Source organism: Hyperolius riggenbachi, chromosome 9 (genome assembly GCF_040937935.1).
Source record: "Hyperolius riggenbachi isolate aHypRig1 chromosome 9, aHypRig1.pri, whole genome shotgun sequence".
In the NCBI taxonomy this organism is placed as follows: domain Eukaryota; kingdom Metazoa; phylum Chordata; class Amphibia; order Anura; family Hyperoliidae; genus Hyperolius; species Hyperolius riggenbachi.
In genome coordinates this window covers 107,937,680-107,958,881 of record NC_090654.1, presented here as the reverse complement: position 1 = coordinate 107,958,881, position 21,202 = coordinate 107,937,680, and the positions used below count along the sequence as shown (strand labels likewise).

At 45.8% G+C, this 21,202-nt stretch overlaps 1 protein-coding gene across 1 annotated transcript; it reads left to right on the top strand.

Annotated features, from left to right (window-relative positions):
* Window positions 1-1,060: 1,060 nt before the first annotated feature.
* LOC137533542 (olfactory receptor 6C4-like) lies at window positions 1,061-19,446 on the top strand. The gene is made up of 3 exons (XM_068254913.1): window positions 1,061-1,202; window positions 4,712-4,830; window positions 18,490-19,446. The coding sequence occupies exons 1-3, from the start codon at window positions 1,061-1,063 to the stop codon at window positions 19,444-19,446; spliced, it is 1,218 nt and encodes a 405-aa protein (XP_068111014.1).
* Window positions 19,447-21,202: the final 1,756 nt, after the last annotated feature.

The window sequence follows — 21,202 nt, the reverse complement described above, 5'->3', positions numbered from 1 at the left end:
GTTGCCTGGAAGCCATGCTGATGTATTTGGCTGCAGCAATGAAGTAAATTACAAGAGTAACAATCTCGCTGGTAATCTTATGAGTTCTGACAATATTGTCAGAAACCCCTGACCCTGCGAGATGGTTGTTCAGGGTGTATGGTTGAAATAATATGAGACATCGGGCCAACACGCCAGCAAGGCTATTTTGATTTATAAAAAGGAGATAACTATAGCAGCATCAATATTATTCTCACCTCAAGTTCATTTTCTAATTGCAACGCAAAGATAGTGGGCCAAAGTGTTTGTTACCATTTCCTCAGAAAATTAACAAAACTGTGCAGGTTTTTAGAGGAAAATACACATAATGTAAGCAGATTTGCAAAGTCAATAAATAAAATCATGTCGTATATGTGAGCTAATAACACGTTAAATTAGGTGTAGTAATATGCACACAAAATAAATGCAATCATGTGGCAGACCTGCCGATAACATACACCTGCTAATATACATTACAAAACAATTTTACTCACCTACAGCCTCCCACTTCCTGTCCCAGCCTCTGTGATTCGTGCAGCTGCCATGGGTGGGTGGGCTTGTAGGTACCATGGAGGCTGGCTAGGTAGATAGCCGGGTGACTACAAACATCACTCCATCACATCAGGGTCCCTCCCTCCCGTGACGCGCGGCGTCACAACCGGAGGGTGGCAAATATAGTAATTCTACATTGGGTACAGCCGGCACAAGAGGTTCTGCCGCCTGGTATAAACTGTCTCCTCTACTCTATATGTCGCTCACTAACTCCTTGTTTATTAGCGAGCGACATACAGAGGACAGTAGACAGTGCACAACAGGCGTCTGAAGCTCTTACACCTGCTGGACACAATGTCAACTTCCTATATTTACCGCTCTACCGCCACATGTGTGCGTGGGCCACGAGGGGCGGGGGGTGGTGGATTGTGCAAGATTCGGATAGCCCAGAGGAAAAAGGAAAAAATTAAATACCCAGTGAACATTTATGTGCCCCTGAAGCACTGCGCACTACAGCCCAAAGGACGGCCGATGAGGTCAGCGCGCCACCATGAAGGGGAACATTGGAGCGCACAAGAGCCAAACCTGGCAGCCGACCTGGCCAGTTCGAGTCGTCCAACAGACACCACCGGGAGCCTGCGGGCCGGCGGCAATGGCAACTCTTGCCTGCCACGGGCTGGAGGAAGCAACAGGTAAGTGGATAGGGATTTGTTTTTTCCCACTCCCTGAACCTTCCCTTTACACATGCAGTGGTGTGAGTGGAAAAAAAAGGCTCTTGCCCTTATGAACACTTCACAAGCACCTAACGCAAATAGGTCATAAGTGGTTTTCCATGGAAATGGCCGCTCATTCCAGCGGACGTTCCATGTCAATTCACAGAGGGTGTCTCCGTGAACAGACTGCGAGCCACCAATCGCAGCTCACAGGCTAAATGTGAACACACGGGGAGGAAATCACCAGTGTTTACATCGCACGGTGCTGATGCGCAACGTAAAGGAGATTGACGATCCACGGCCTATGATTGGTAATGCCCATGGGAAGGAGGGGAGGGAAAGACAGGGAGCTGAAATATCGATGCAGAGGGGGGCTTTCAGGAGCACCCACACTACACGCAGATAGCCGCCGGCGATCAGAACCAACCAGCAGGACATCACCCAAGTGGGGAAAAAAGAGAGTGAAGTCTGGTCGCCCCGGCTGAAAGGTGATTTGTGCTGTGGGCTAGAGAGCCCACACAGCACAGATCATGGAAAAAAAGAACAGTCCTTAAAGGGGCACTTAAGTCAAACAACAATTAGTTTTACTCACCTAGGGCTTCAAAAAGACCCCTGCTGCTGTCCGGTGCCCTCGTCGTCTCCCTCAGATCCTCCTGGACCCGCCGGCAGCCACTTCCTGTTTCGTTGACAGGAGCTGACAGGCTGGGGATGCGAGTGATTCTTCGCGTTCCTGGCCTGGCCAGGAGGATCGGAGGGAGACGGCGAGGGCACCGGACAGCTGAAGAGGGCTATTAGAAGCACCAGGTGAGTAAAAATCTTATTTTTTTTTTCTTTCTTAACTGTCCCTTTAAGTGGGTAAGGGGCGACACAACTGTGGTCCTTAAGTAGTTAAACTACTTACAATCAGCCAGTGATGAAAGACCAAGTATCTGATTCAAAAGCCTATATTTTTATATGGGCTACAAGTGCTGGAAGCCGAATTATTTCATTCCCCCACTATCCATGGCGGCCTAGAGGGGGAATAGTAATTTACACATCCCGGAGTTTTTTGTAGCCGAAGTTTATATGGGCTACACCAGGCGTTTTTTTTTTTTTTGTAGCCGAAGTTTATATGGGCTACACCAGGTTTTTTTCCCCTGTAGCCGAAGTTTTTATATGGGCTACACCGGGTGCTTTTTTTTTTTGCAGCCGAAGTATTTATATGGGCTACACCAGGGTTTTTGTTTTCCCTCTGTAGCCGAAGTTTATATGGGCTACACCAGGGGTTTTTTCCCCCCCCCCCCCCCCCTGTAGCCGATGTTTATATGGGCTACACCAGGCGCCTACTTTTTGTAACCGAAGTTTTTATATGGGCTACACCAGGTGCCTTTATTGTAGCCAAAGTATTTATATGGGCTACACCAGGCGCCCTTTTTTTTTTGAACATGGATCGGCTACAAATAAAATGTATCTTTTGGTAGCCTAAATTAATATATAAAGGCAAAAAAAGGTAAGGTAAGGTGAGGTAAGATATATAGGCTACACAAGGAGCCTTATTACACGCGATATCCATACATGGGCAACACTAAAACACGATTTCTGTAGCCGAAACTTATAGATATGGGCTACAAAAAAGGATCACTTTTAGAAGGTACTGTATAGGCTAAACCAGCATAGCCGCCTTTATCACATATGGGCTATAAAACTGGATCCCTTTCATAACCGAAGAGAATATGTATGGGCAAAACCATGTGCCCTGTTTAATAAACGAAGTACAAATATATGGGCTAACAAAAAGGATCCCTTTTTAACCAGTTGAGAAAAATGGGCTATCCGGGGGCGATTGTAGCACATATTTATATGGGCTACATTACATGCCCTCCTTATAGCCGATATTATGATAACTATAAACCTCGGGCGCCCTTTTCAACACCTATTTGCCGATATTTTCTAAATTAACATTGAGGTCTATGGAGGCGCCCTTTTCATACAGGCATGCCGGGCGCCCTTTTCAAGTAGACCCAGGCCATGATTAGAGATGGTCCGAACTGTTCGCTAGCTGACAGCTCCCGGTGAATAACGGCTGTTCGCCTGTTTGCCTCCAGGCGAACACATGGTGCTTTTGACCCGCCCCCCCATACATCATCATGGAGACAAAAATTGATGCCTCACCCCAGAGTCAGCAGACACATGGCAGACAATCAGCTATCCCTCCCTCCTGGAACCCCTCCCCCTCATAAAACTGCCAGCACGGTGGCCATTTTACAGAGTGCTGCCAGTATGCTGTTGTAGAGCACTCTCCACTGCAAGGAAATAAGTTAACCTCCTTTTCCTACCTAATCACTGAAATGCATTTGGTGGATATCTGGAGACATATTAATCCACATAACACCTAATATACCAGTTTTTCTAAGACCTGACACTTCCTAGCTTCTCCCTCTCCCCCCCTCCCCCCAGATGACCTCAATAAGTATACCACACAAGACATCCCCCCCCCAAAAAAAAAACAACTAAGGGTCTGCATCTTGTAGTCCAAATGTACGGTGAAGAGTGTGGGTTGGGAATGTGGGGAAGAGTGTTTAGAGTGTGGGTGGGGAGCGTGGAACTCTGGCAAAGGAGAGATGTGTTATGGTAGCTTACAGCACGTTCCTCTCCAGCTGATTCACACCTCCTCTCTGCCCTGCATGTGCCAGCGCCTTTTTTCCTGGAGACTTGACCCGATGTGGCAGCGAGAAGAGCAGACTCAATGTGGTCCCAACTCCCGAGAAGAGCAGACCCAATGTAGTCCCGAGAAGAGCAGATCCGATGTTGCCGCGAAAAGAGCAGACTCAATATGGCCCAGAGAAGAGCAGACCCAATTTGGCCGCAAGATGAGCAAACCCAATGTGGCCCTGAGAAGAGCAGACCCAATGTGGCCGCGGGAAGAGCAGACCCAAAGTGGCCCTGAGAAGAGCAGACCAGATGTGGACCCAAAAAGAGTAGACCCGATGTAGCCCAGAGAAGAGCAGACCTGATGTGGCCGCAAGAAGAGCAGACCCATTGTGGCCTCGAGAACAGCAGACCCTTTGTGGCCCCGAGAAGAGCAGACCCGATGTGGCCGTGAGGAATCTTGCAGCTAAAGAACCATTTTAGGCTTGGGGAAGACGTAGCAGGGCAGCGGAGCTTTGGGACAGCAGCTGTGACTGTGCACCTGGTGGCGAAGAGGGACCAGCAGGCAGACTTTAGATATCCACAGCAACATCACAAAGTGAAATGATGCTAGCATGCTCTGTATGCTGTGTCCTGCAATGCTGGCACTAGCATTCATATAAGTAAGTGTGAAAGCTGCACTCATGGTCTGCCCAATCCCTTCCTATGGTTTCTCCCAGACCCTCTTAGATAAAAGCATATTTCCGGCACCAGAGAGCAGCTTCCGTACTTATTTATATTAATGCTAGTGCCAGCATTGTACACTGGCACAGACACAGCATACTAGCATAATTTCCCATTGTGATTGGATGGGCTGGCAGACGAAGGGAAGGGAGGTGTCCGGAGCACCACTGCCTGCACGACAGAGCCATCAGCTGCATCTTTGGAGAAACCCACCTGCAACGTGGAGGAGGAGAGGAGCAAGCAGCAGCTGGATCACGTGAGAGCGATACTGAAGTTGCAAAGTACTGTAGTTAGAGCAGCTGTGGAGTCAGTAAGGGTGAGCGTAGTCTAGTGTAGTTAGAGCAGCTGGAAGGTCAGCGGGAGTGAGTGTAGCGTAGAGCAGTTGAGAGTCAACAGGGGTAAGTGTACTGTATTTAGAGTAGTTGGGGGGTCAGCAGGGTTAAATTGCGTAGTTAGTGTGTTTTGGGGATCAGCATGGGTAAGTGTAGTGTAGTTAGTGTATCTCGGGGGTCAGCAGGGGTAAGTAGTGTAGTTAGTGTATTTTGGGGATCAGCAGGGGTAAGTGTAGTGTAGTTAATGTATCTTGGGGGTCAGCAGGGGTAAGAGTAGTGTAGCTAGTGTATCTTTTGGGGTTAGCAGGGGTAAGTAGTGTAGTTAGTGTGTCTTGGGGGTAAGCAGGGGTAAGTGTATTGCAGTTAGTGTATCTTTTGGGGTCAGCAGGGGTAAGTAGTGTAGTTAGTGTATCTTGGGGGTCAGCAGGGGTAAGTGTAGTGTAGTTAGTTTATCTGGGGGTCAGCAGGGGTGAGTGTAGTGCAGTGTAGCTTAGATAGAGTGGCTTAGATAGAGACAGCTTGGGGGGAAAAGTCTACAAGACGCCCCTGCACCATAGACGCACCAAGTTTAGTATATGTTTTTTCCCTGATTTTTGTCCTCTAAAATTGGTTGCGTCTTATAGTCTGGAGCGTCTTATAGTCCGAAAAAGGTGGCATTTCCCAGGTTGGTTTCTGACCATTCCCTTATGCTCTTTAAAGTCATGTGGTAGTGAATCTCTTTCATTTGTTCCTTGATAACTATATCCATTTTGGCTTTCACTCCCTGATCAGTTGGATCGTGATATCCAAGAGTTCATTCACATACATAGGGACTCTGATGATTGAACTCTTTGTTTGGGGCATCCTTGAGGTGTACATAAGGGGTTCTTGTATAAAAATAATAATTAGCTACAAACATGATCAGATGTTCAGATGTTATCCCTGGAACAGCAGATCCCGTTCTGGATCGCTCTATCCTGCAAACAGAGATGGCAGTTCCCTGAAAGACTAGCATGCTGCTCATCAAATTAAGCTATCTACGCTCCTTGATATAAATCCAAAGCCCACATTTTCTTAAATGAACAACTATATTATGAGCAGGGTGAGAAGACTGGCACCTTTTCACAGACTCCGATATATTTCACTCTGAAGTTACACGCCCTACTCTGCTACCTGAACATGATGCACCCATCATGCTAGATAAAATGAATATAGCTATTCAAAGTTTTCCCAAAATAAAGTCTCCTGGCTTAGATGACCTCCCTATAAAACTATATAGAAAATTCTCAGATTTACTATCTCTCCTTTTATTACAGACACTTGAGCATGCTTTTGAAAACAATCAACAACCTCAATCCATGAGACAATCATTAATAATCTTTATATTAAAACCTGACAAAGGTCTCACATAATGTAATTCTAACTGTCCCTTTTCCCTTCTTATAGTGAATGCAAATATTTTTTGACGAAATTAAGGCTTAATGCCTGGAAAAAAGGGCAATTAATATAAGAAGACTGTTTGAAAACTTACAGTGCAAGCCCATAGGGTGTGGTCCTGGTCTACCAGGTTTATCTCCAATAAGCCTTGGGAATATTATCCCCAACTCTGCATGAGTGTTACAAAGGAGAGCCTCACCTTTAGGAGAACCTGGGTAACAGATTTCTAGGCCAAATTGTGGAAAATAATGAGGTACTCTCCCTTGACCAAATAAAGAGAAAGTTTAACTTTCTTTCGCACATCTATTTCCATTGTTTTTCTCTTAGACATACATTTTGCACCCAGTTCTCCAGCATCTCTCAGGTACTGGATAGGACCCACTAAACACCACATTGGTATGTTGTACAAGCATACATGAAATAATCACCCCAATGGCGAGGGGGAGACAGACAGAAGGAATTACTACGAAGGGAGGCTGGTTGGATCAGGAGATTGGATGCCATGGGGCGGGCAGGACTTAATAGAGAGTTAGACTTGGGTTTCTGTATTTAAATTGATGTGTCTTTGGTGTAATATATCTGTATTTATATCATATAGTTGTGATCTTAGGATGTTTTATTTTGTATGTTTTTATTTTTCAGACCATCATGACAGCGTCTTGAGGCAAGATTGGAGTTCCCCTTTAACTTCGCAGTGGTGTGGTGAGTGTTGCGGCCGGTAATATGTGTGAGCGTCCTGGGTCGTTATGACAACAGGGGCTGACTCACGGGGTTGCTTCTACACCTCCCACTGCTATGATGCGGAGGCTGTTATGGGTATGGAGTGTTTTGGACGCATAGGATTGGTCGGCGGGCGTCAGCTGGTTTAGTCACATGATTCGTCATGTGACTGTGACGTCATGCCGCCGACTTCCGGGTACAGAAGCGGCGGCGCACGTTATGATGCGTTCCTCCTCCTAGATCCCTGCAGCGGGGTAACTTCATCTTTTTCTGATTGGTGAGCCACTATTTGAATTATAGTTATATGATTGGTGTGTTGCTTGTGGCTTGGTTCTCCATCAGGTCCGCCTGATATACGCTGTTGTGATTGGTCATTGGGCCTCTGTAGGGGCGTTTTTTCTACTATATTAATGTTTGTATGTGTCATTATGTGTTACATGATCACTAGGCAACTTGACAAAGGCCTGAGTAGGCCGAAACAGCGGTCTGTTGTTGTCTTCATGCTGTCACCAATAAAACTCTAAAGAGCTATCAACTACAGTGTGTGGTGCCGGTCCTGTGTGTGGATTTGATGCTGTGGCCCCTTGGTACCAGGGTGAGGACCTAGGCACACCATCTTACTTTAAAGCCAGAAGTGTGCTCCTGGACGCTTGTGATATACATGAAATAAAGGCACTTGAAAAAACGGGTGTGGGAATTGGCACTAGTAAAATATTGCTAATGTTAGCAATATTGTACTAGTGAATTAAGATATGGATACAGAGGCGCCAAAAGGATAAAAGTATCTAAAAAGTTTAAAACATGAGGAGGCAGTAATGGGCTCACCTCCTCCAAGCAGACACAAAAATTGCCAATGTGTTTGTCGAATACATCAAGTTTATTTACATACTGCGGGGACAATGCAACACATTTCACAGGTTTAATCCTGCTTCATCAGGCAAAAACAACGGAGCAATAGTAAATGTGCTCAGTAGAAGAGCCAGGCATCACCCCTAGAGATGGCCCGAATGGTTCGCCGGCGAACGGTTCCAGACGAACTTCCGGGGGTTCGCGATCGCCCCCATAGTGCACCATTAGGGTCAACTTTGTCCCTCTACATCACAGTCAGCAGGCACATTGTAGCCAATCAGGCTACACTCCCTCCTGGAGCCACTACCTTCCTTATAAAAGGCAGGCAGCGCCGGCCATTTCACTCACTCGTATGCCTGCAGTAAATAGAGAAGGGACAGCTGCTGCAGACAGAACAGACTCTCATAGGGAAAGATTAGTTAGGCTCTTGTAGGCTTCTTAGCTTGCTCCTTGCTGATTCTTATAGCTAAAATAGCACCCCACAACAGCTCTTTTGAGGGCTAATCTTGTTCTTGTGATCTATTTTTTTTCTGTGTGTCCCACTGACACTTGTGTTGCATAGACAGCCTTGATAATTGATACTGTGTGTGCCACTGCCAGGCCCAGAACATTCAGTGACTACCTGTGTGTGTGACAGGTGCACATTGTAATACCCATTACTGCATATACCTACCTACCTGTTGTTCACAGTGCACCCACCTACCTACGTGAACTGAGCGCATGCAGTGTCACTGTGCCTGTCTGCTACCTGTCTGTGTGTGACAGGTGCACATTGTAATACACATTACTGCATATACCTACCTACCTGTTGTGTTCAGTGCACCCACATACCTACGTGAGTGCACGCAGTGTGATATACCACTCCGAGCATAACTGTTAACTGCACCTGTGTGACTGCACATTGTATTAGTCAAGTCAGTGCATATCTTTCACTTCATCCCCCCCGATATGGACAAAACAGACAAAACAGGCAGAGGTAAAGGCAGAGCCAGAGGAAGGCCACCCACCAGTTCTGTGCAAGGTCGTGGTGATGTGATTTCGTGCGGCCCTTGACCAAAGTACTGTGCTCAGAAAAAGGCACGTCCCATCAACTCCCAAGATTGTCAGGACGTGGTTGACTATTTAACACAGAACACCTCATTTTCCGCAGCCACCAGCGCTACTCCAAGTACCACATCCGCTACATTTGACAGTTCGCAGGAGTTATTTGGTGGGGAAAACACTGATGCACAGCCATTATTGTTACAACCAGATGAAGGCGCTAAGCAAGTTACACTACCTCATATGTCTGAGTTTGGCGACACTATGGACGTAATGTGTGCATAGGGGGATGATGAAGTACCTGCTGTTGGTGCAGTTTTGGAGGTGTCTGAGGCAAATGAAGCAGGGCAAGATGATTATGATGATGACGATGATACGGATCCCAGGTATGTTCCCAATAGAGGAGATGAACAGGGGGACAGTTAAGAGGGGGAGTCAGAGAGGAGTAGGAGCAGATGAGTTCCTGAAAGAAGCAGGGGGAGCTCGTTGTCAGAAACAGCTGGTGGCAGTGTCCGGCAGCATGTATCGCCACCTATGTACAGCCAGCCAACATGCCCTTCAATGTCAGCTGCTGATGCCACCATAGTGCCATCACCCCAGGGGGGCTCAGCGGTTTGAACATTTTTTAGTGTGTCTGCCTCAGATTGCAGCAATGCCATCTGTTCTCGCTGCCTCCAAAAATTCAGCCATGGAAAGGCCAACACCCACGTAGGTACAACTGCCTTACAAAGGCACATGGAGAAAAGGCACAAACTGCAATGGGAAGAGCACCTGAGCAAAAGCAGCACACAAAAGAAAAACCACCCTCCTTCTCCTCTTGCCCCTTCAGGTGCAGCATATTCAGCAGCTTTCTCCTTTGCACCTTTACAGCCACACTCTTCCACTCCGCCTCTGCCCTTGAGCAGTTCCTGCTCCTCTGCCCACAGGAGCCAGGTGTCCATGAAGGAAATCTTTGAGCGGAAGAAGCCAATTTCTGCCAGTCACCCCCTTGCCCAGCATCTGACAGCTGGCTTGGCAGAACTGTTAGCTCGCAAGCTGTTACCATACCAGCTGGTGGACTTTGAGGCCTTCTGTAAATTTGTGGCCATTGGGACACCGCTGTACCATGAAGTGGAGAGGCAAGTGGTGTTGTCTCTGGCACACAGCGTTGGGTCAAGGGTCCACCTGACCACGGATGCCTGGTCTGCCAAGCACGGTCAGGGCCGCTACATTACTTACACAGCCCACTGGGTCAACCTGATGACCGATGGCAAGCAGGGAGTATGTGGCTGTGCAACGGACCAACTTGTGACACCTCCATGGCTTGCAGGCAGGCCTCCTGCCACCTCCTCTCCTTCTCCTCCTGCTACATCCTCTTCGCTATCATCCTCCTACTCCTCCTTGGCTGAATGGCAGTTTAACTCTACTGGTGCTGCGGTCTCCTCTCCAGCTACACAGCCCCATCTCCCCAGGGCCTATGCTGCATACCAGGTACGACGGTGTCACGCCATCTTAGACATGTCTTGCCTCAAAATGGAGAGTCACACTGGATCAGCTTTTCTGGCTGCTCTTAACAAACAGGTGGATCAGTGGCTGACCCCGCACCAGCTGGAGATCGGCAACGTGGTGTGTGACCACGGCAGCAATCTCCTTTCCGCTTTGAATTTGGGAAAGCTGACACATGTACCCTGCATGGCACATGTGCTGAATCTAGTCATTCAAAGATTTGTGTCAAAGTACCCAGGCTTAGAGGACGTCCTGAAGCAGGCCAGGAAGTTGTGTGGGCATTTCAGGCGGTCTTACACGGCCATGGCACGCTTTGCGAACATTCAGCAGATAAACAACTTGCCAGTGAGACGCTTGATATGTGATAGCCCGACTCTCTGGAATTCAACCCTGATCATGTTCTCTCGCCTGCTAGAACAGGAGAAAGCTGTCACCCAGTACCTGTACAATTACAGTAAAAGGACACAATCTGGGGAGATGGGGATGTTCTGGCCCAACAACTGGACACTGATGCGAAATGCATGCAGGCTCATGCAGCCGTTTGAGGAGGTGACCAACCTGGTGAGTCGCAGTGAAGGCACCATCAGCGACTGATCCCGTACGCTTACTTCCTGGGGCGTGCTGTGCGTAGAGTGGTGGATCAAGCTGTGGAGGAGCGTAAAGAGGAACAGTTACGGGAGGAACAGTTGTGGGAGAAATTTTCAACAGAACCAGCTGTTTCCTCAACACCTGCGACAGCACAGACGGGGGGAGGAGGAGGAAGAGTCGTATGGGGAAGAGGAGTCAGACTCGGATGATGAGGAAGGTGTTTCTTTGGAGGAGGAGGAGGCAGCGGCGGCAGAAGAACAACCGCAGCAGGCGTCGTAAGGGGCTTGTGCTGCTCGACGTTCCCGTGTTTATTGTTTGTGGCTGGGGGAGGAGGAGGACTTACCTGACGTCACTGAGGAAGAACAAGAGGAGATGGATGGTACGTCTGGATCCAACTTTGTGCAGATGACATCTTTCATGCTGTCCAGCCTGTTGAGGGACCCCTGTATAAAAAAACTCAAGGGGAATGACAATTACAGAAGAGAAGTTGCCTAAGTTACAAAAGTGTTCAGTATCTCACCTTTATCAAAATGAATGAGGCATGGATCCCGGAGGGCTACTGCCCGCCCAAAGACTAAGTCAGTCCCCACTCACAGCATCTTTGCCTGCACGCTGTGTGACTGGCTGCCTGCCCCAAGACTAAGTCGCTCTCCACACAGCACCTCTGCCCGCAGGCCGCTTGACTGCCTTCTCCGCCACCACCAACAGGGTCCAGGACTCCAGGCGGATTCCTGAATTTTTAAGGCCGCTGATTGCAGCAGCCGCTATAATAATTTTTCTGGTGCGTGTACATGCCTGCCAATTTTTTTTTGCTGCAATGCAGCTGCAACAACAAAACAAAAGGCATGCACATGTGCCTATTCCCCTTCGTAATCATTACCTTGCTGCGGTGAAGGGGCTTGCGTATCACAATGAAGCAATGACCGCCGGCTATATGAGTGTCTCGGGGGGTGGCACACCAAAGATAATAAGGTCGTTGCTTCATTGTGGGCAGACCAAATTTGATCAGCTGGACAGTCACTGTTCTGTCATTCAGCTACCTCCGCCTGGCGACCATATGGGCTGGAAAGCCGCCATCACCTGCACTCTCGTCATGGTGCGCACCAGTCCAACACGGCCGTCACAACACAAACATCTGTTTGCGGTGCGTTACACAGTGAGTTTAGTGTGTCATTGTGAAGCAGTACTCTAATTACACTCCCTGATTGATGTATACACATGCAAGATGTTTTAAAGAGAACCCGAGGTGTGTTTAAAGAATGTTATCTGCATACAGAGGATGGATCTGCCTATACAGCCCAGCCTCTGTTGCTATCCCAAACCCCACTAAGGTCCCCTTGCACTCTGCAATCCCTCATAAATCACAGTTGTGCTGTGAGGCTGTGTTTACATCTGTAGTGTCAGTCTCAGCTGCTCCCCTGCCTCCTGCATAGCTCTGGTTCCTGCCCCTGTCCCCTCCCTCAAATCAGCAGGCAGGGAAGGGATGCAGGCGGGGACCGGAGTTCTGCAGGAGGCGGGGAGAGCAGCAGACTGACACCATAGAGATAAACACAGCCAGCTCTGACAAGCTGTTTGTCAGCAGCATGGCTGTGATTAATGAGGGATTGCAGAGTGCAGGGGGACCTTAGGGGGGTTTGGGATAGCAACAGAGGCTGAGCTGTATAGGCAGATCCAGCCTCTGTATGCAGATAATATTCTTCAAACCCACCTCGGGTTCTCTTTAAAGCACTTTAGGCCTGCAATTTAGCATTCAATGTGATTTCTGCCCCTAAAAACGCTGCTTTGCATCCAATCCAGATTTTTCCCCGGGACTTTTGGCGTCTATCTCACTCCGCCATGGGGGGGCTCCAGGTGTTAGACCCCTTGAAACATCTTTTCCATCACTTTTGTGGCCAGCATAAATGTTTCTAGTTTTCAAAGTTCGCCTCCCCATTGAAGTCTATTGTGGTTCGTGAAAGTTTGCGCAAATTGAACATTGGCGAAGGTAACTTCCACTATAAAACTGGACACATTGTTCTCCTTATATACACACATACATGAAAATGGTTTCAATCCTAACCCGAAAGAGCGGGTTGTTGCTGTAGCAGCCTAGCAATATTATCCTCTATAATAAAACCCCTGTGTCTCTGTATCCTGTCCCTGTGTGTGTGTCCCTGCTTCCAGACTTGACAGTTTGCTGTCTGAGAACCTCATTGCAATGTGGGAAATAACAGCTTTTTCCAACTGCCAAGTAAAAGCAACACCTCCCTGTATGCATATACTTAGGACAGCAGTGGGAGATGGGTGAGCGGGACACGTCTGTAAGTGCGTTGCCAGGGTTTAGTGGCCGTGGCCTAGCGCCCGTTTTTGAACGGGCGAGCCTTTTTGCTAGTGCATCAATAAAGAGCTTGATATTTACGGTAATGCCGACCCATTGGATCTTCTCTACCTTTGTCATAGTTGTACTAATTGTAATATTGCAGTTCTAATTCCTATTTACTGCACAGCACTGCATGCGTTTTTGCTTAACACATTAAGGTTAATTAAAAATAAAATATATTAATACATTAAAATGTGAGTTCATTCTTCGAACCAAAGCAGTTTCTTTAGACCTGGGTGTGGTTATGGTTACCTTTGTTTTGTGGAAGATAACATTTAATTTAGTAGCAAGTTAAGAAAATCATTGCTAGGTTCAAATACACATAGGAAACTAATTTTCTTAGGAGTAAATTACAAAATGGGCAGATATATCAAATTATTTTTTTTATTTGCATATACAGTACTAGAGCTTAATTACAAGTGGGAATAAACCGATTGTCATGATAGGGAACTACTCCCAATGGGTAATAAATCTAAAGGGACCTTCTCATATTGTTTCTGCTTTCACAGCACATATAAGTGTACTGTATCTACATCAGCATCACCAATTATTATGTCTCAGATGGTAGCCCTGCTTAATGCAGAACCACACTAATTGTGAAACTGCTAGGACTTGAAAACGTTATCTGACTGAGGAATATTACGTTATCTATTTCATCCCAATGCTACTTTCAGCCTAAAATATGGATGACAAATCTCTAGTAAGGGCCCTCTTCTACTTGCTGCAATCCACTCCAAAAAGTGGATAGCGATCGTATTTGTAATTGCAACAGCACCGCAATGAAATGTAAATCGTGGTGCACATTTTCCATTAGCGCGATCCATTTTTCCTGAATGGCAGTCGCCAGCCTTCACGGTTTTTAGTGTGATTGCGCTCCGTTCTCGATGGTTCATTGTGCAAGCAGGATGAGTGAAAACTGAAGTTTTAAGTACTTGCATTGCAGTGCAATTTTGTGTGCAATTGCGCTTCTTAGTGGAAAATGACCCTAAGAAGAAAATAACTTAAACATTTGGGTTTTAAATGGTCAACTAAGAAGCTATTCAAACATACAACACAAATGGTGATTTTGTTGTTTCGTATATCTTGTGCTTGAAGTTTCACATATTTTTGTGAATCGTGGTGCACATTTTCCATTAGCACGATTCATTTTTCCTGAATGGCAGTCGCCAGCCTGAACGGTTTATGGTGTGATTGCGCTCCGTTCTCGATGGTTCATGGTGCAATCAGGATGAGTGAAAATTGAAGTTTGAGTACTTGCATTGCAGAAGCTGTTCAAACATACAACACAAATGGTGATTTTGTTGTTTCGTACATCTTGTGCTTGAAGTTTCACATATTTTTGTGCCTGAATAATAATCTCTGCCCAGAATCAGAGATGTAATGGAGAAAATTGGTACCATACCATCCATTCCTATCAGGCTCAACACACACCATACAATCTTGGTTGTTCAATCTCACCACTTTCATGTGGTATAAGAGCTTATCCAATAAATCATTCAAGGTATTTTCAATCTGTTGGCCCTTATACTACATAGATTTGGTAAATCTGTGCAACCAAGATTGTATGGTGTGTGTTGAGCTTAAAGGGATACTGTAGGGGTGTCGGGGGAAAATGAGCTGATCTTACCCGGGGCTTCTAACGGTCCCCCGCAGACATCCTGTGCCCGCGCAGCCACTCACCGGTGCTCCGGCCCCGCCTCCAGTTCACTTCTGGAATTTCTGACTTTAAAGTCAGAAAACCACTGCGCCTGCACGCCCGTGTCCTCGCTCCCGCTGATGTCACCAGGAGCGTACTGCGCAGACACAGACCATACTGGGCCTGCGCTGTGCGCTCTTGATGACATCAGCGGGATCGAGGACACGGCAATGCAGGCGCAGTGGTTTTCAGACTTTAAAGTCTGAAATTCCAGAAGTGAACCGGAGGCGGGGCCGGAGCATCAGTGAGTGGCTGCGCCAACACAGGATGTCTGCAGGGGACCGTTAGAAGCCCCGGGTAAGTTCAACTCATTTTCCCCTGACCCCCCTACAGTATCCTTTTAAGGCTATGTCTCACTAATCTTTTTTTCTAATTTTTAAAGTGAGTCAGAAATGGATTCATTGTATGAGCGGTATAATTGTCTTTATATGGAAAACACATATAGTACATTCATTTTGAAATTTTAATTTTACACATTTTGTTATGTCTAAAATTCCCCTTACATTCAGTAACAGACACTTGAATGTCTCAAGCTAGAAATGTATCAAATTTCAGGAATCACCATTCTAACTTCTAAATGAATAGCATTATCTGTTTAAAGAGAACCTAAGGCGGCATTTTTAAATCTTAATAGGACACAGGCATGTTCTGTGAACAATCACATGCCTCTGTGTCCCTGTGCTGCCGCCGTGAGCCCCCCCCCCCCGGCTCTGCTGTCTCCCCCCAGCAAAATACAGCCAGGCTAGTGACAAACTGCTTGTCGCTAGCCTGCTATTTACCTGTGCGTGTCACTCCATTACAGGTTCCCCCCACCGCTCCCTGCCTCTGCTAGCTGCTTCCAATCGGAAGCTAAGCCATGACCCAGGAAGTTATGCTGAAAACTGTTATTTTGCCCCATCAAAATTTTATCTTTGATAAGTTCAGAAGTAAAAATAACACTTTTCTATTGGTTCTTCCCAACAAAGTACAGAAAATGGAAAGGGAGGGGGCACCAAAGTCTAATTTTGCTCAGGGCATTGTGAAACCTATTGAAGCCATATCGTGAAAAGAACCAGACTTAATTCAAACAATATATTTGGCAATTTGGTGTGTTTGGTTTACCTAGTAGCAGTAATTACTCCAATATTATAAGTACACCTATCGTTAAAGAGCTATGGATGCAGCCATTGTGGAACTCTTGATATACTTTCCTAACTATGTTATTGACCTTATGGGCCTGATGCACCAAGTTGCGGTAATACTCCCATTCCCAGACAGCACAATATTATCCTTACTTCCTACAGCAAGTACAGAGAGTTATGGTATACGGTATATGATAGAATGATCAGCGGTACTCGAGTAGCAAGACCGTTCCTACGGAAATGTGTGTTACTAATGAATGCCAATCATGTGTTTAAAATTTCCCCTGCATTCCCTGGTCTGCATTAGGGCCCGTTTCCACTTGTGCAAATCTGCATGCGTTTCCTGCATGCAGATTCGCATAGACAATACAAGTGGATGGGACTGCTTCCACTTGTCAGGATTTCTGAGCGTTTTTCTGTGCAGAAAAAATCTGCACGGCAGAGCCATCAGAATTCGCATACCGCATACCGCTGTGCGATTCGCATACAATGTATTTAATAGGGAATTTGCATGCGGTTTTGGTATGCAAATTTTCATGCAAATTTTCAAGCGAATTCGCATGGAATCAATGGAAAAGTACACAGGCACTGCTATGGTTAAATTCGCATACATCGTCATCCGCATGCGAATTTTTACCGCGGCGATTCGCACCGCACAAGTGGAAACGGGCCCTTAAAAAGCTTATATTTTTGCACTGAAATGTATGTTCTTGTCTGATAAGATTTTTTTTTCCTAAAAAAAACAATTTTTTCCCCCGCAAGATAGACATTTCCACACAGATTTTTTGTTTAAATTGTGTCCTCTGACCATTGACTTTAAAGTGAACAATTCCAGTTGACTGGCAGCCCTGCTGATCTATTTCGCTGCAGAAGTGAATCACACCAGAATTAAGCATGCAGCTAATCTGGTCAGATCTGATAATAGTGTCAGAAACACCTGATCTGCATATGCTTGTTCAGAGTCTATGGCTACAAGTATTAGAGGCAGAGGATCAGCAGGACAGCCAGGCAACTGGTATTGCTTAACAGGAAATAAATATGGCAGCCTCCATATCATGATCCCCTCTGCTTCACTTTAAGGTTAGTTAACTAAAGTGTTTAACCTTTTGGGGATCGACGTAGTGTGAATCTACGTCCAGCAGGTGGTCCTGCCACCCTGACTGGACGTAGATTCAACGTCCACGATAACTAAGCATCCCGACGCGTTTGTGCGCACCGGAGAGGGAAAATTAAGCTGTCACATGACAGCTGACATCTCCCCTCAGTGATCAGAAGCCATCACATATGGCTTCTGATCACGTGATCAGAGCTGCAGCGGTAGGGGGAAAGAAGAGGATCCACTCACCTTCCTGCCGTTCCCCTGATGATCGGCGATCACCTCTGCTCTGGTCGGCATCCCCGCTGTACTGACACTAAGTGCCGGGTCCCGGCTCTATGACTTTATCAAGCCGCCACCCTGAACTTAGTGTCAGTACGAGCGGGGAAACCAGCGAGAGTGGATGTGTCCACAGCTGCTCATCGCTGGAGCCTGGGTGGTGAGTAAAGATTTCTGGCGAAAGGGGGGACATCTGGAGGCAGGGGGGCACACAGTCCAGCAAGCCCTAGCAGGGATTCGGCTGCCTGACCCCCCCCCCAAACGCGCCCCTCCGCATGTAAAATGCCTGGTCTTTAAGGGGGGGTAGGCAGCCGGTCCCGAAGGGGTTAAAGTGGTGCTTTGGGATAATCAACAGTCATATGCAATACCAAAAAAGCACTACACTGATTCTAGTAAATGTTTGGACAAATCGCAGTTGCGAGTCCTACAGCATTTTTAGAGTGATTGCCCTCCAATACAAGAGATGGAAGTGCTGCAAAATTGCTTTTGAATCATTTTTTAGAAACACTTGAGGGTGATTTTACATTTTATAAACAGTAAAAACTACTTGCTCTCAATGTACAGCTTCTGGCACATAGCCTTGCCCCAGCACAAAATGTCATCCGTGTTTCTGTAATCGGAGAAAGAGAAGAGCCTATGACCTCTGCTGGGGGCGGGGCTATGGGCCAGATGTTGACATACAGGAACCTCAGTTAGGGTTAGGCATGGGAGGGGGGTATCGGTTAGGGTAAGGGCCCTTTTACACTTAATCAGTTGCTCTCAGTTCTGTATCGCCTCTGGATATTTGCAGATTTTCATAAAATCCAAGAACAATAGAAATAAAAAGATAAAATGTAGCTAGGAGATGTAAATGTCAAAACACTACAGTGTGTTAATGTAAAATAGATTTCTGTTTTTAACCTTTAATGACAGTTCTGTGTATTTCATTTACAGGTATTCAAGTTGTACATAAAAGGAAATGTTAACCAGACCAAAGTCCAGGAATTTATTTTAGTTGCCTTTTCAAATTTAAAACAATTGCAGATATTATTGTTTGTGATTATTTTACTAGCCTACATGATTTGTACTACAGGAAATATTACCATCATCTTGTTAGTGAAAATGGAACCCTTGCTTCAAACTCCGATGTATTTTTTCATCAGCACATTTGCTGTTCTTGAAATCCTGTTTGTGACTGTCACAGCACCTAATCTTTTACATAATTTAATTTCAGAAAATAAGAAGATATCTGTACTGGGATGTTTCACACAACTGTTTATTTTCAATGGCTCAGGGATGACAGAATGCTATTTATTATTGGTTATGACCTTTGATAGGCATTTGGCTATTAGCAAACCTTTGCACTATTCAGCAATGATGAGGAAGGAACGGTGTGCAGTGCTAGCTGTGGCCCCGTGGATTGGTGGGTTTGCACTTTCTTCAACGACAACGGGTTACACGGCTCAGATGGAATTCTGTGGTCCGAATCAGATCAACCATTTTCTTTGTGATTTGGCTCCGCTTCAGAACTTGGCTTGTTCTAATGCTTTCATGAGCAAATTAGCAACAATACTAGTAGCTGTCCTTTCTGTAATTGTCCCAGTTATCTTTATTATAATATTCTATATTCAAATTTTGGTTATCATCTCAAAAATTAAAGGTGCGGAGAGCAAGCGGAAAGTCTTCTCCACCTGTTCTTCTCATCTTATAGTGTCTAGTCTGTCCTTTGGTTCAGCTCTTATTGTGTACATCAGACCCACTGGTGGCCAGAATGATAAATTTCTTGCTCTCATATACACCGTTCTCACTCCACTTTTAAATCCTTTCATATATACTTTGAGGAATCAAGATGTACATTCTGCTATTCAAAAATCACCAATATGGAGGGAACTAAAGAAATATAAATCATAAAAGTGAACCTGAAGCAACAGGTTACATAGGGGTATATTCACTAAACCTCATTAACCCAATTCACACTATATTTGCAACACCTAAGTTGCTTCTCTAACGGCCAATGTCCTGTAGCATTTGCTGAAGTCAAGTGAGTTATGCAAATTACATAACAAGTTATTTAATTTGCGTAAAACAAGGTAAAATGAAAGTGCATGTCCAGCACATGTTTGGTAAATGGGGTTTGTGAATATATCCCATGATGTGGGAAACGTGTATGGGGTTTTGTGAATATATCCCATGATGTGGGAAATGTGTAGGGGCTGTACTAATCCCTCCTAGAACAAGAAATGTCCAGAAGATGGAGTGCAGCATGCAGCACAGTGGCAAGTGGGAACAATAGAGCTATATATAACCCTCTCTGCTGTGGCTGCCTCCCCGCACACACTTGGTGATAGTTTCACTTGTTGTGAAACGCCTCTCGCTAAGGACTGTAACCACCTTACGATGCCTAACGCTGATTGGCGGCTGCAAGCTGGCTCCGCCAGGGTGAGTGATACTTTACTCGTGGCCGCTACTGTGCTCATTTACATTGTTATGTAAATTAACACAGTATCGGCCGTGATTGAAGTATCGCGGTAGCAATACTTCAAAGGACCAGGACCACCCGCAGTGAATGTTACGCCATTGCTACTCAAGCAATGTGTGTAACTAAGGCAGGCACACTACTTACATGGCAGCGAGCACTGCTGTGTAAGGTGTGCATAACACGTACTACAGCACATTAAGCTGCACTGCTTTAGCAGCGCAGCTTGATGAATCAAGCCCAACATGACATATGTAGATAGGTAGAAGCAAGGCAACGGTACCAATCCATAAAAACAGCTGCAATATTATCAAGCTCATAAAAAATACTTATCAGGCGTGCATGAAAAAAGAGCGCCAGGAAAAAAGGGCCCGGCTGGATAACAAAATGGCGCCGGTGAATAACGAAATCTCAACAACGATAAACATTGTTTACAAAAAAAATACAGGAGTTGATAACGAAAATATATTAACGTTAAAAATCATAACTTAACAATACAGCTTAACCCAACCCTACTCTCACGCTGAACACTCCCCTGGTGGTGCCTAAAACTAACCACTCCCCTGGTGGTGCCTAACCCTAATGACCCCCGGTGGTGCCTAACCCTAACCATCCCCCCTAACCCTAATATCTTTGATAACGTAAAGTCTGTACATACACAAGAAATAATATGACAAAAACTAGAACGTTGCAAGCTTCTAAAACGATGACATACTTTAAAAACTTTAATGTTCTAATGTTGTTAATGATATTTATTGGGCACCCTTTTTTCGCCGTTTCAGTCAATGGCGTCGCCCTTTGCGTCCACTAGCCACCGGCGCCATTTTTTCCTCCTACCCTTATCAGACTATGTTAAAACAAACGGCCACAGAGGCTGGTAGCTAGGAGGACAACTCAAACTTTTGAAATAGAGAGCAAATCATTGCTAGTATGATACTCACAATACAATCTTGCGGACTATCCCTTTACTGAATCTTGAGATAATTGAAATATAACCTTTATTAGTATACAATAAAGTGTTTGAACAAATGTGTGTTGTGTTGTGTTACTTGTACTTTTCCCGTAGCATTATCATGTTCAAAAAAGATACCGAAAATATAAAAGAAAGTAAGACATAATCAGTCATATGTGAATTTGGCCCCGTTCACATTAGCGTTTTCAGCCAAACGGATCCAGTAAGTAGGTCCGGTC

Excerpts from the sequence above, each read along its gene's own strand:
- LOC137533542 (XM_068254913.1), top strand. The coding sequence starts at position 1,061 with ATGAAGGGGAACATTGGAGCGCACAAGAGCCAAACCTGGCAGCCGACC. Across the intron at positions 1,203-4,711 it reads CGGGCTGGAGGAAGCAACAG|ACGAAGGGAAGGGAGGTGTC; the intron begins GTAAGTGGATAG and ends ATGGGCTGGCAG. Across the intron at positions 4,831-18,489 it reads GCAAGCAGCAGCTGGATCAC|GTATTCAAGTTGTACATAAA; the intron begins GTGAGAGCGATA and ends TTTCATTTACAG.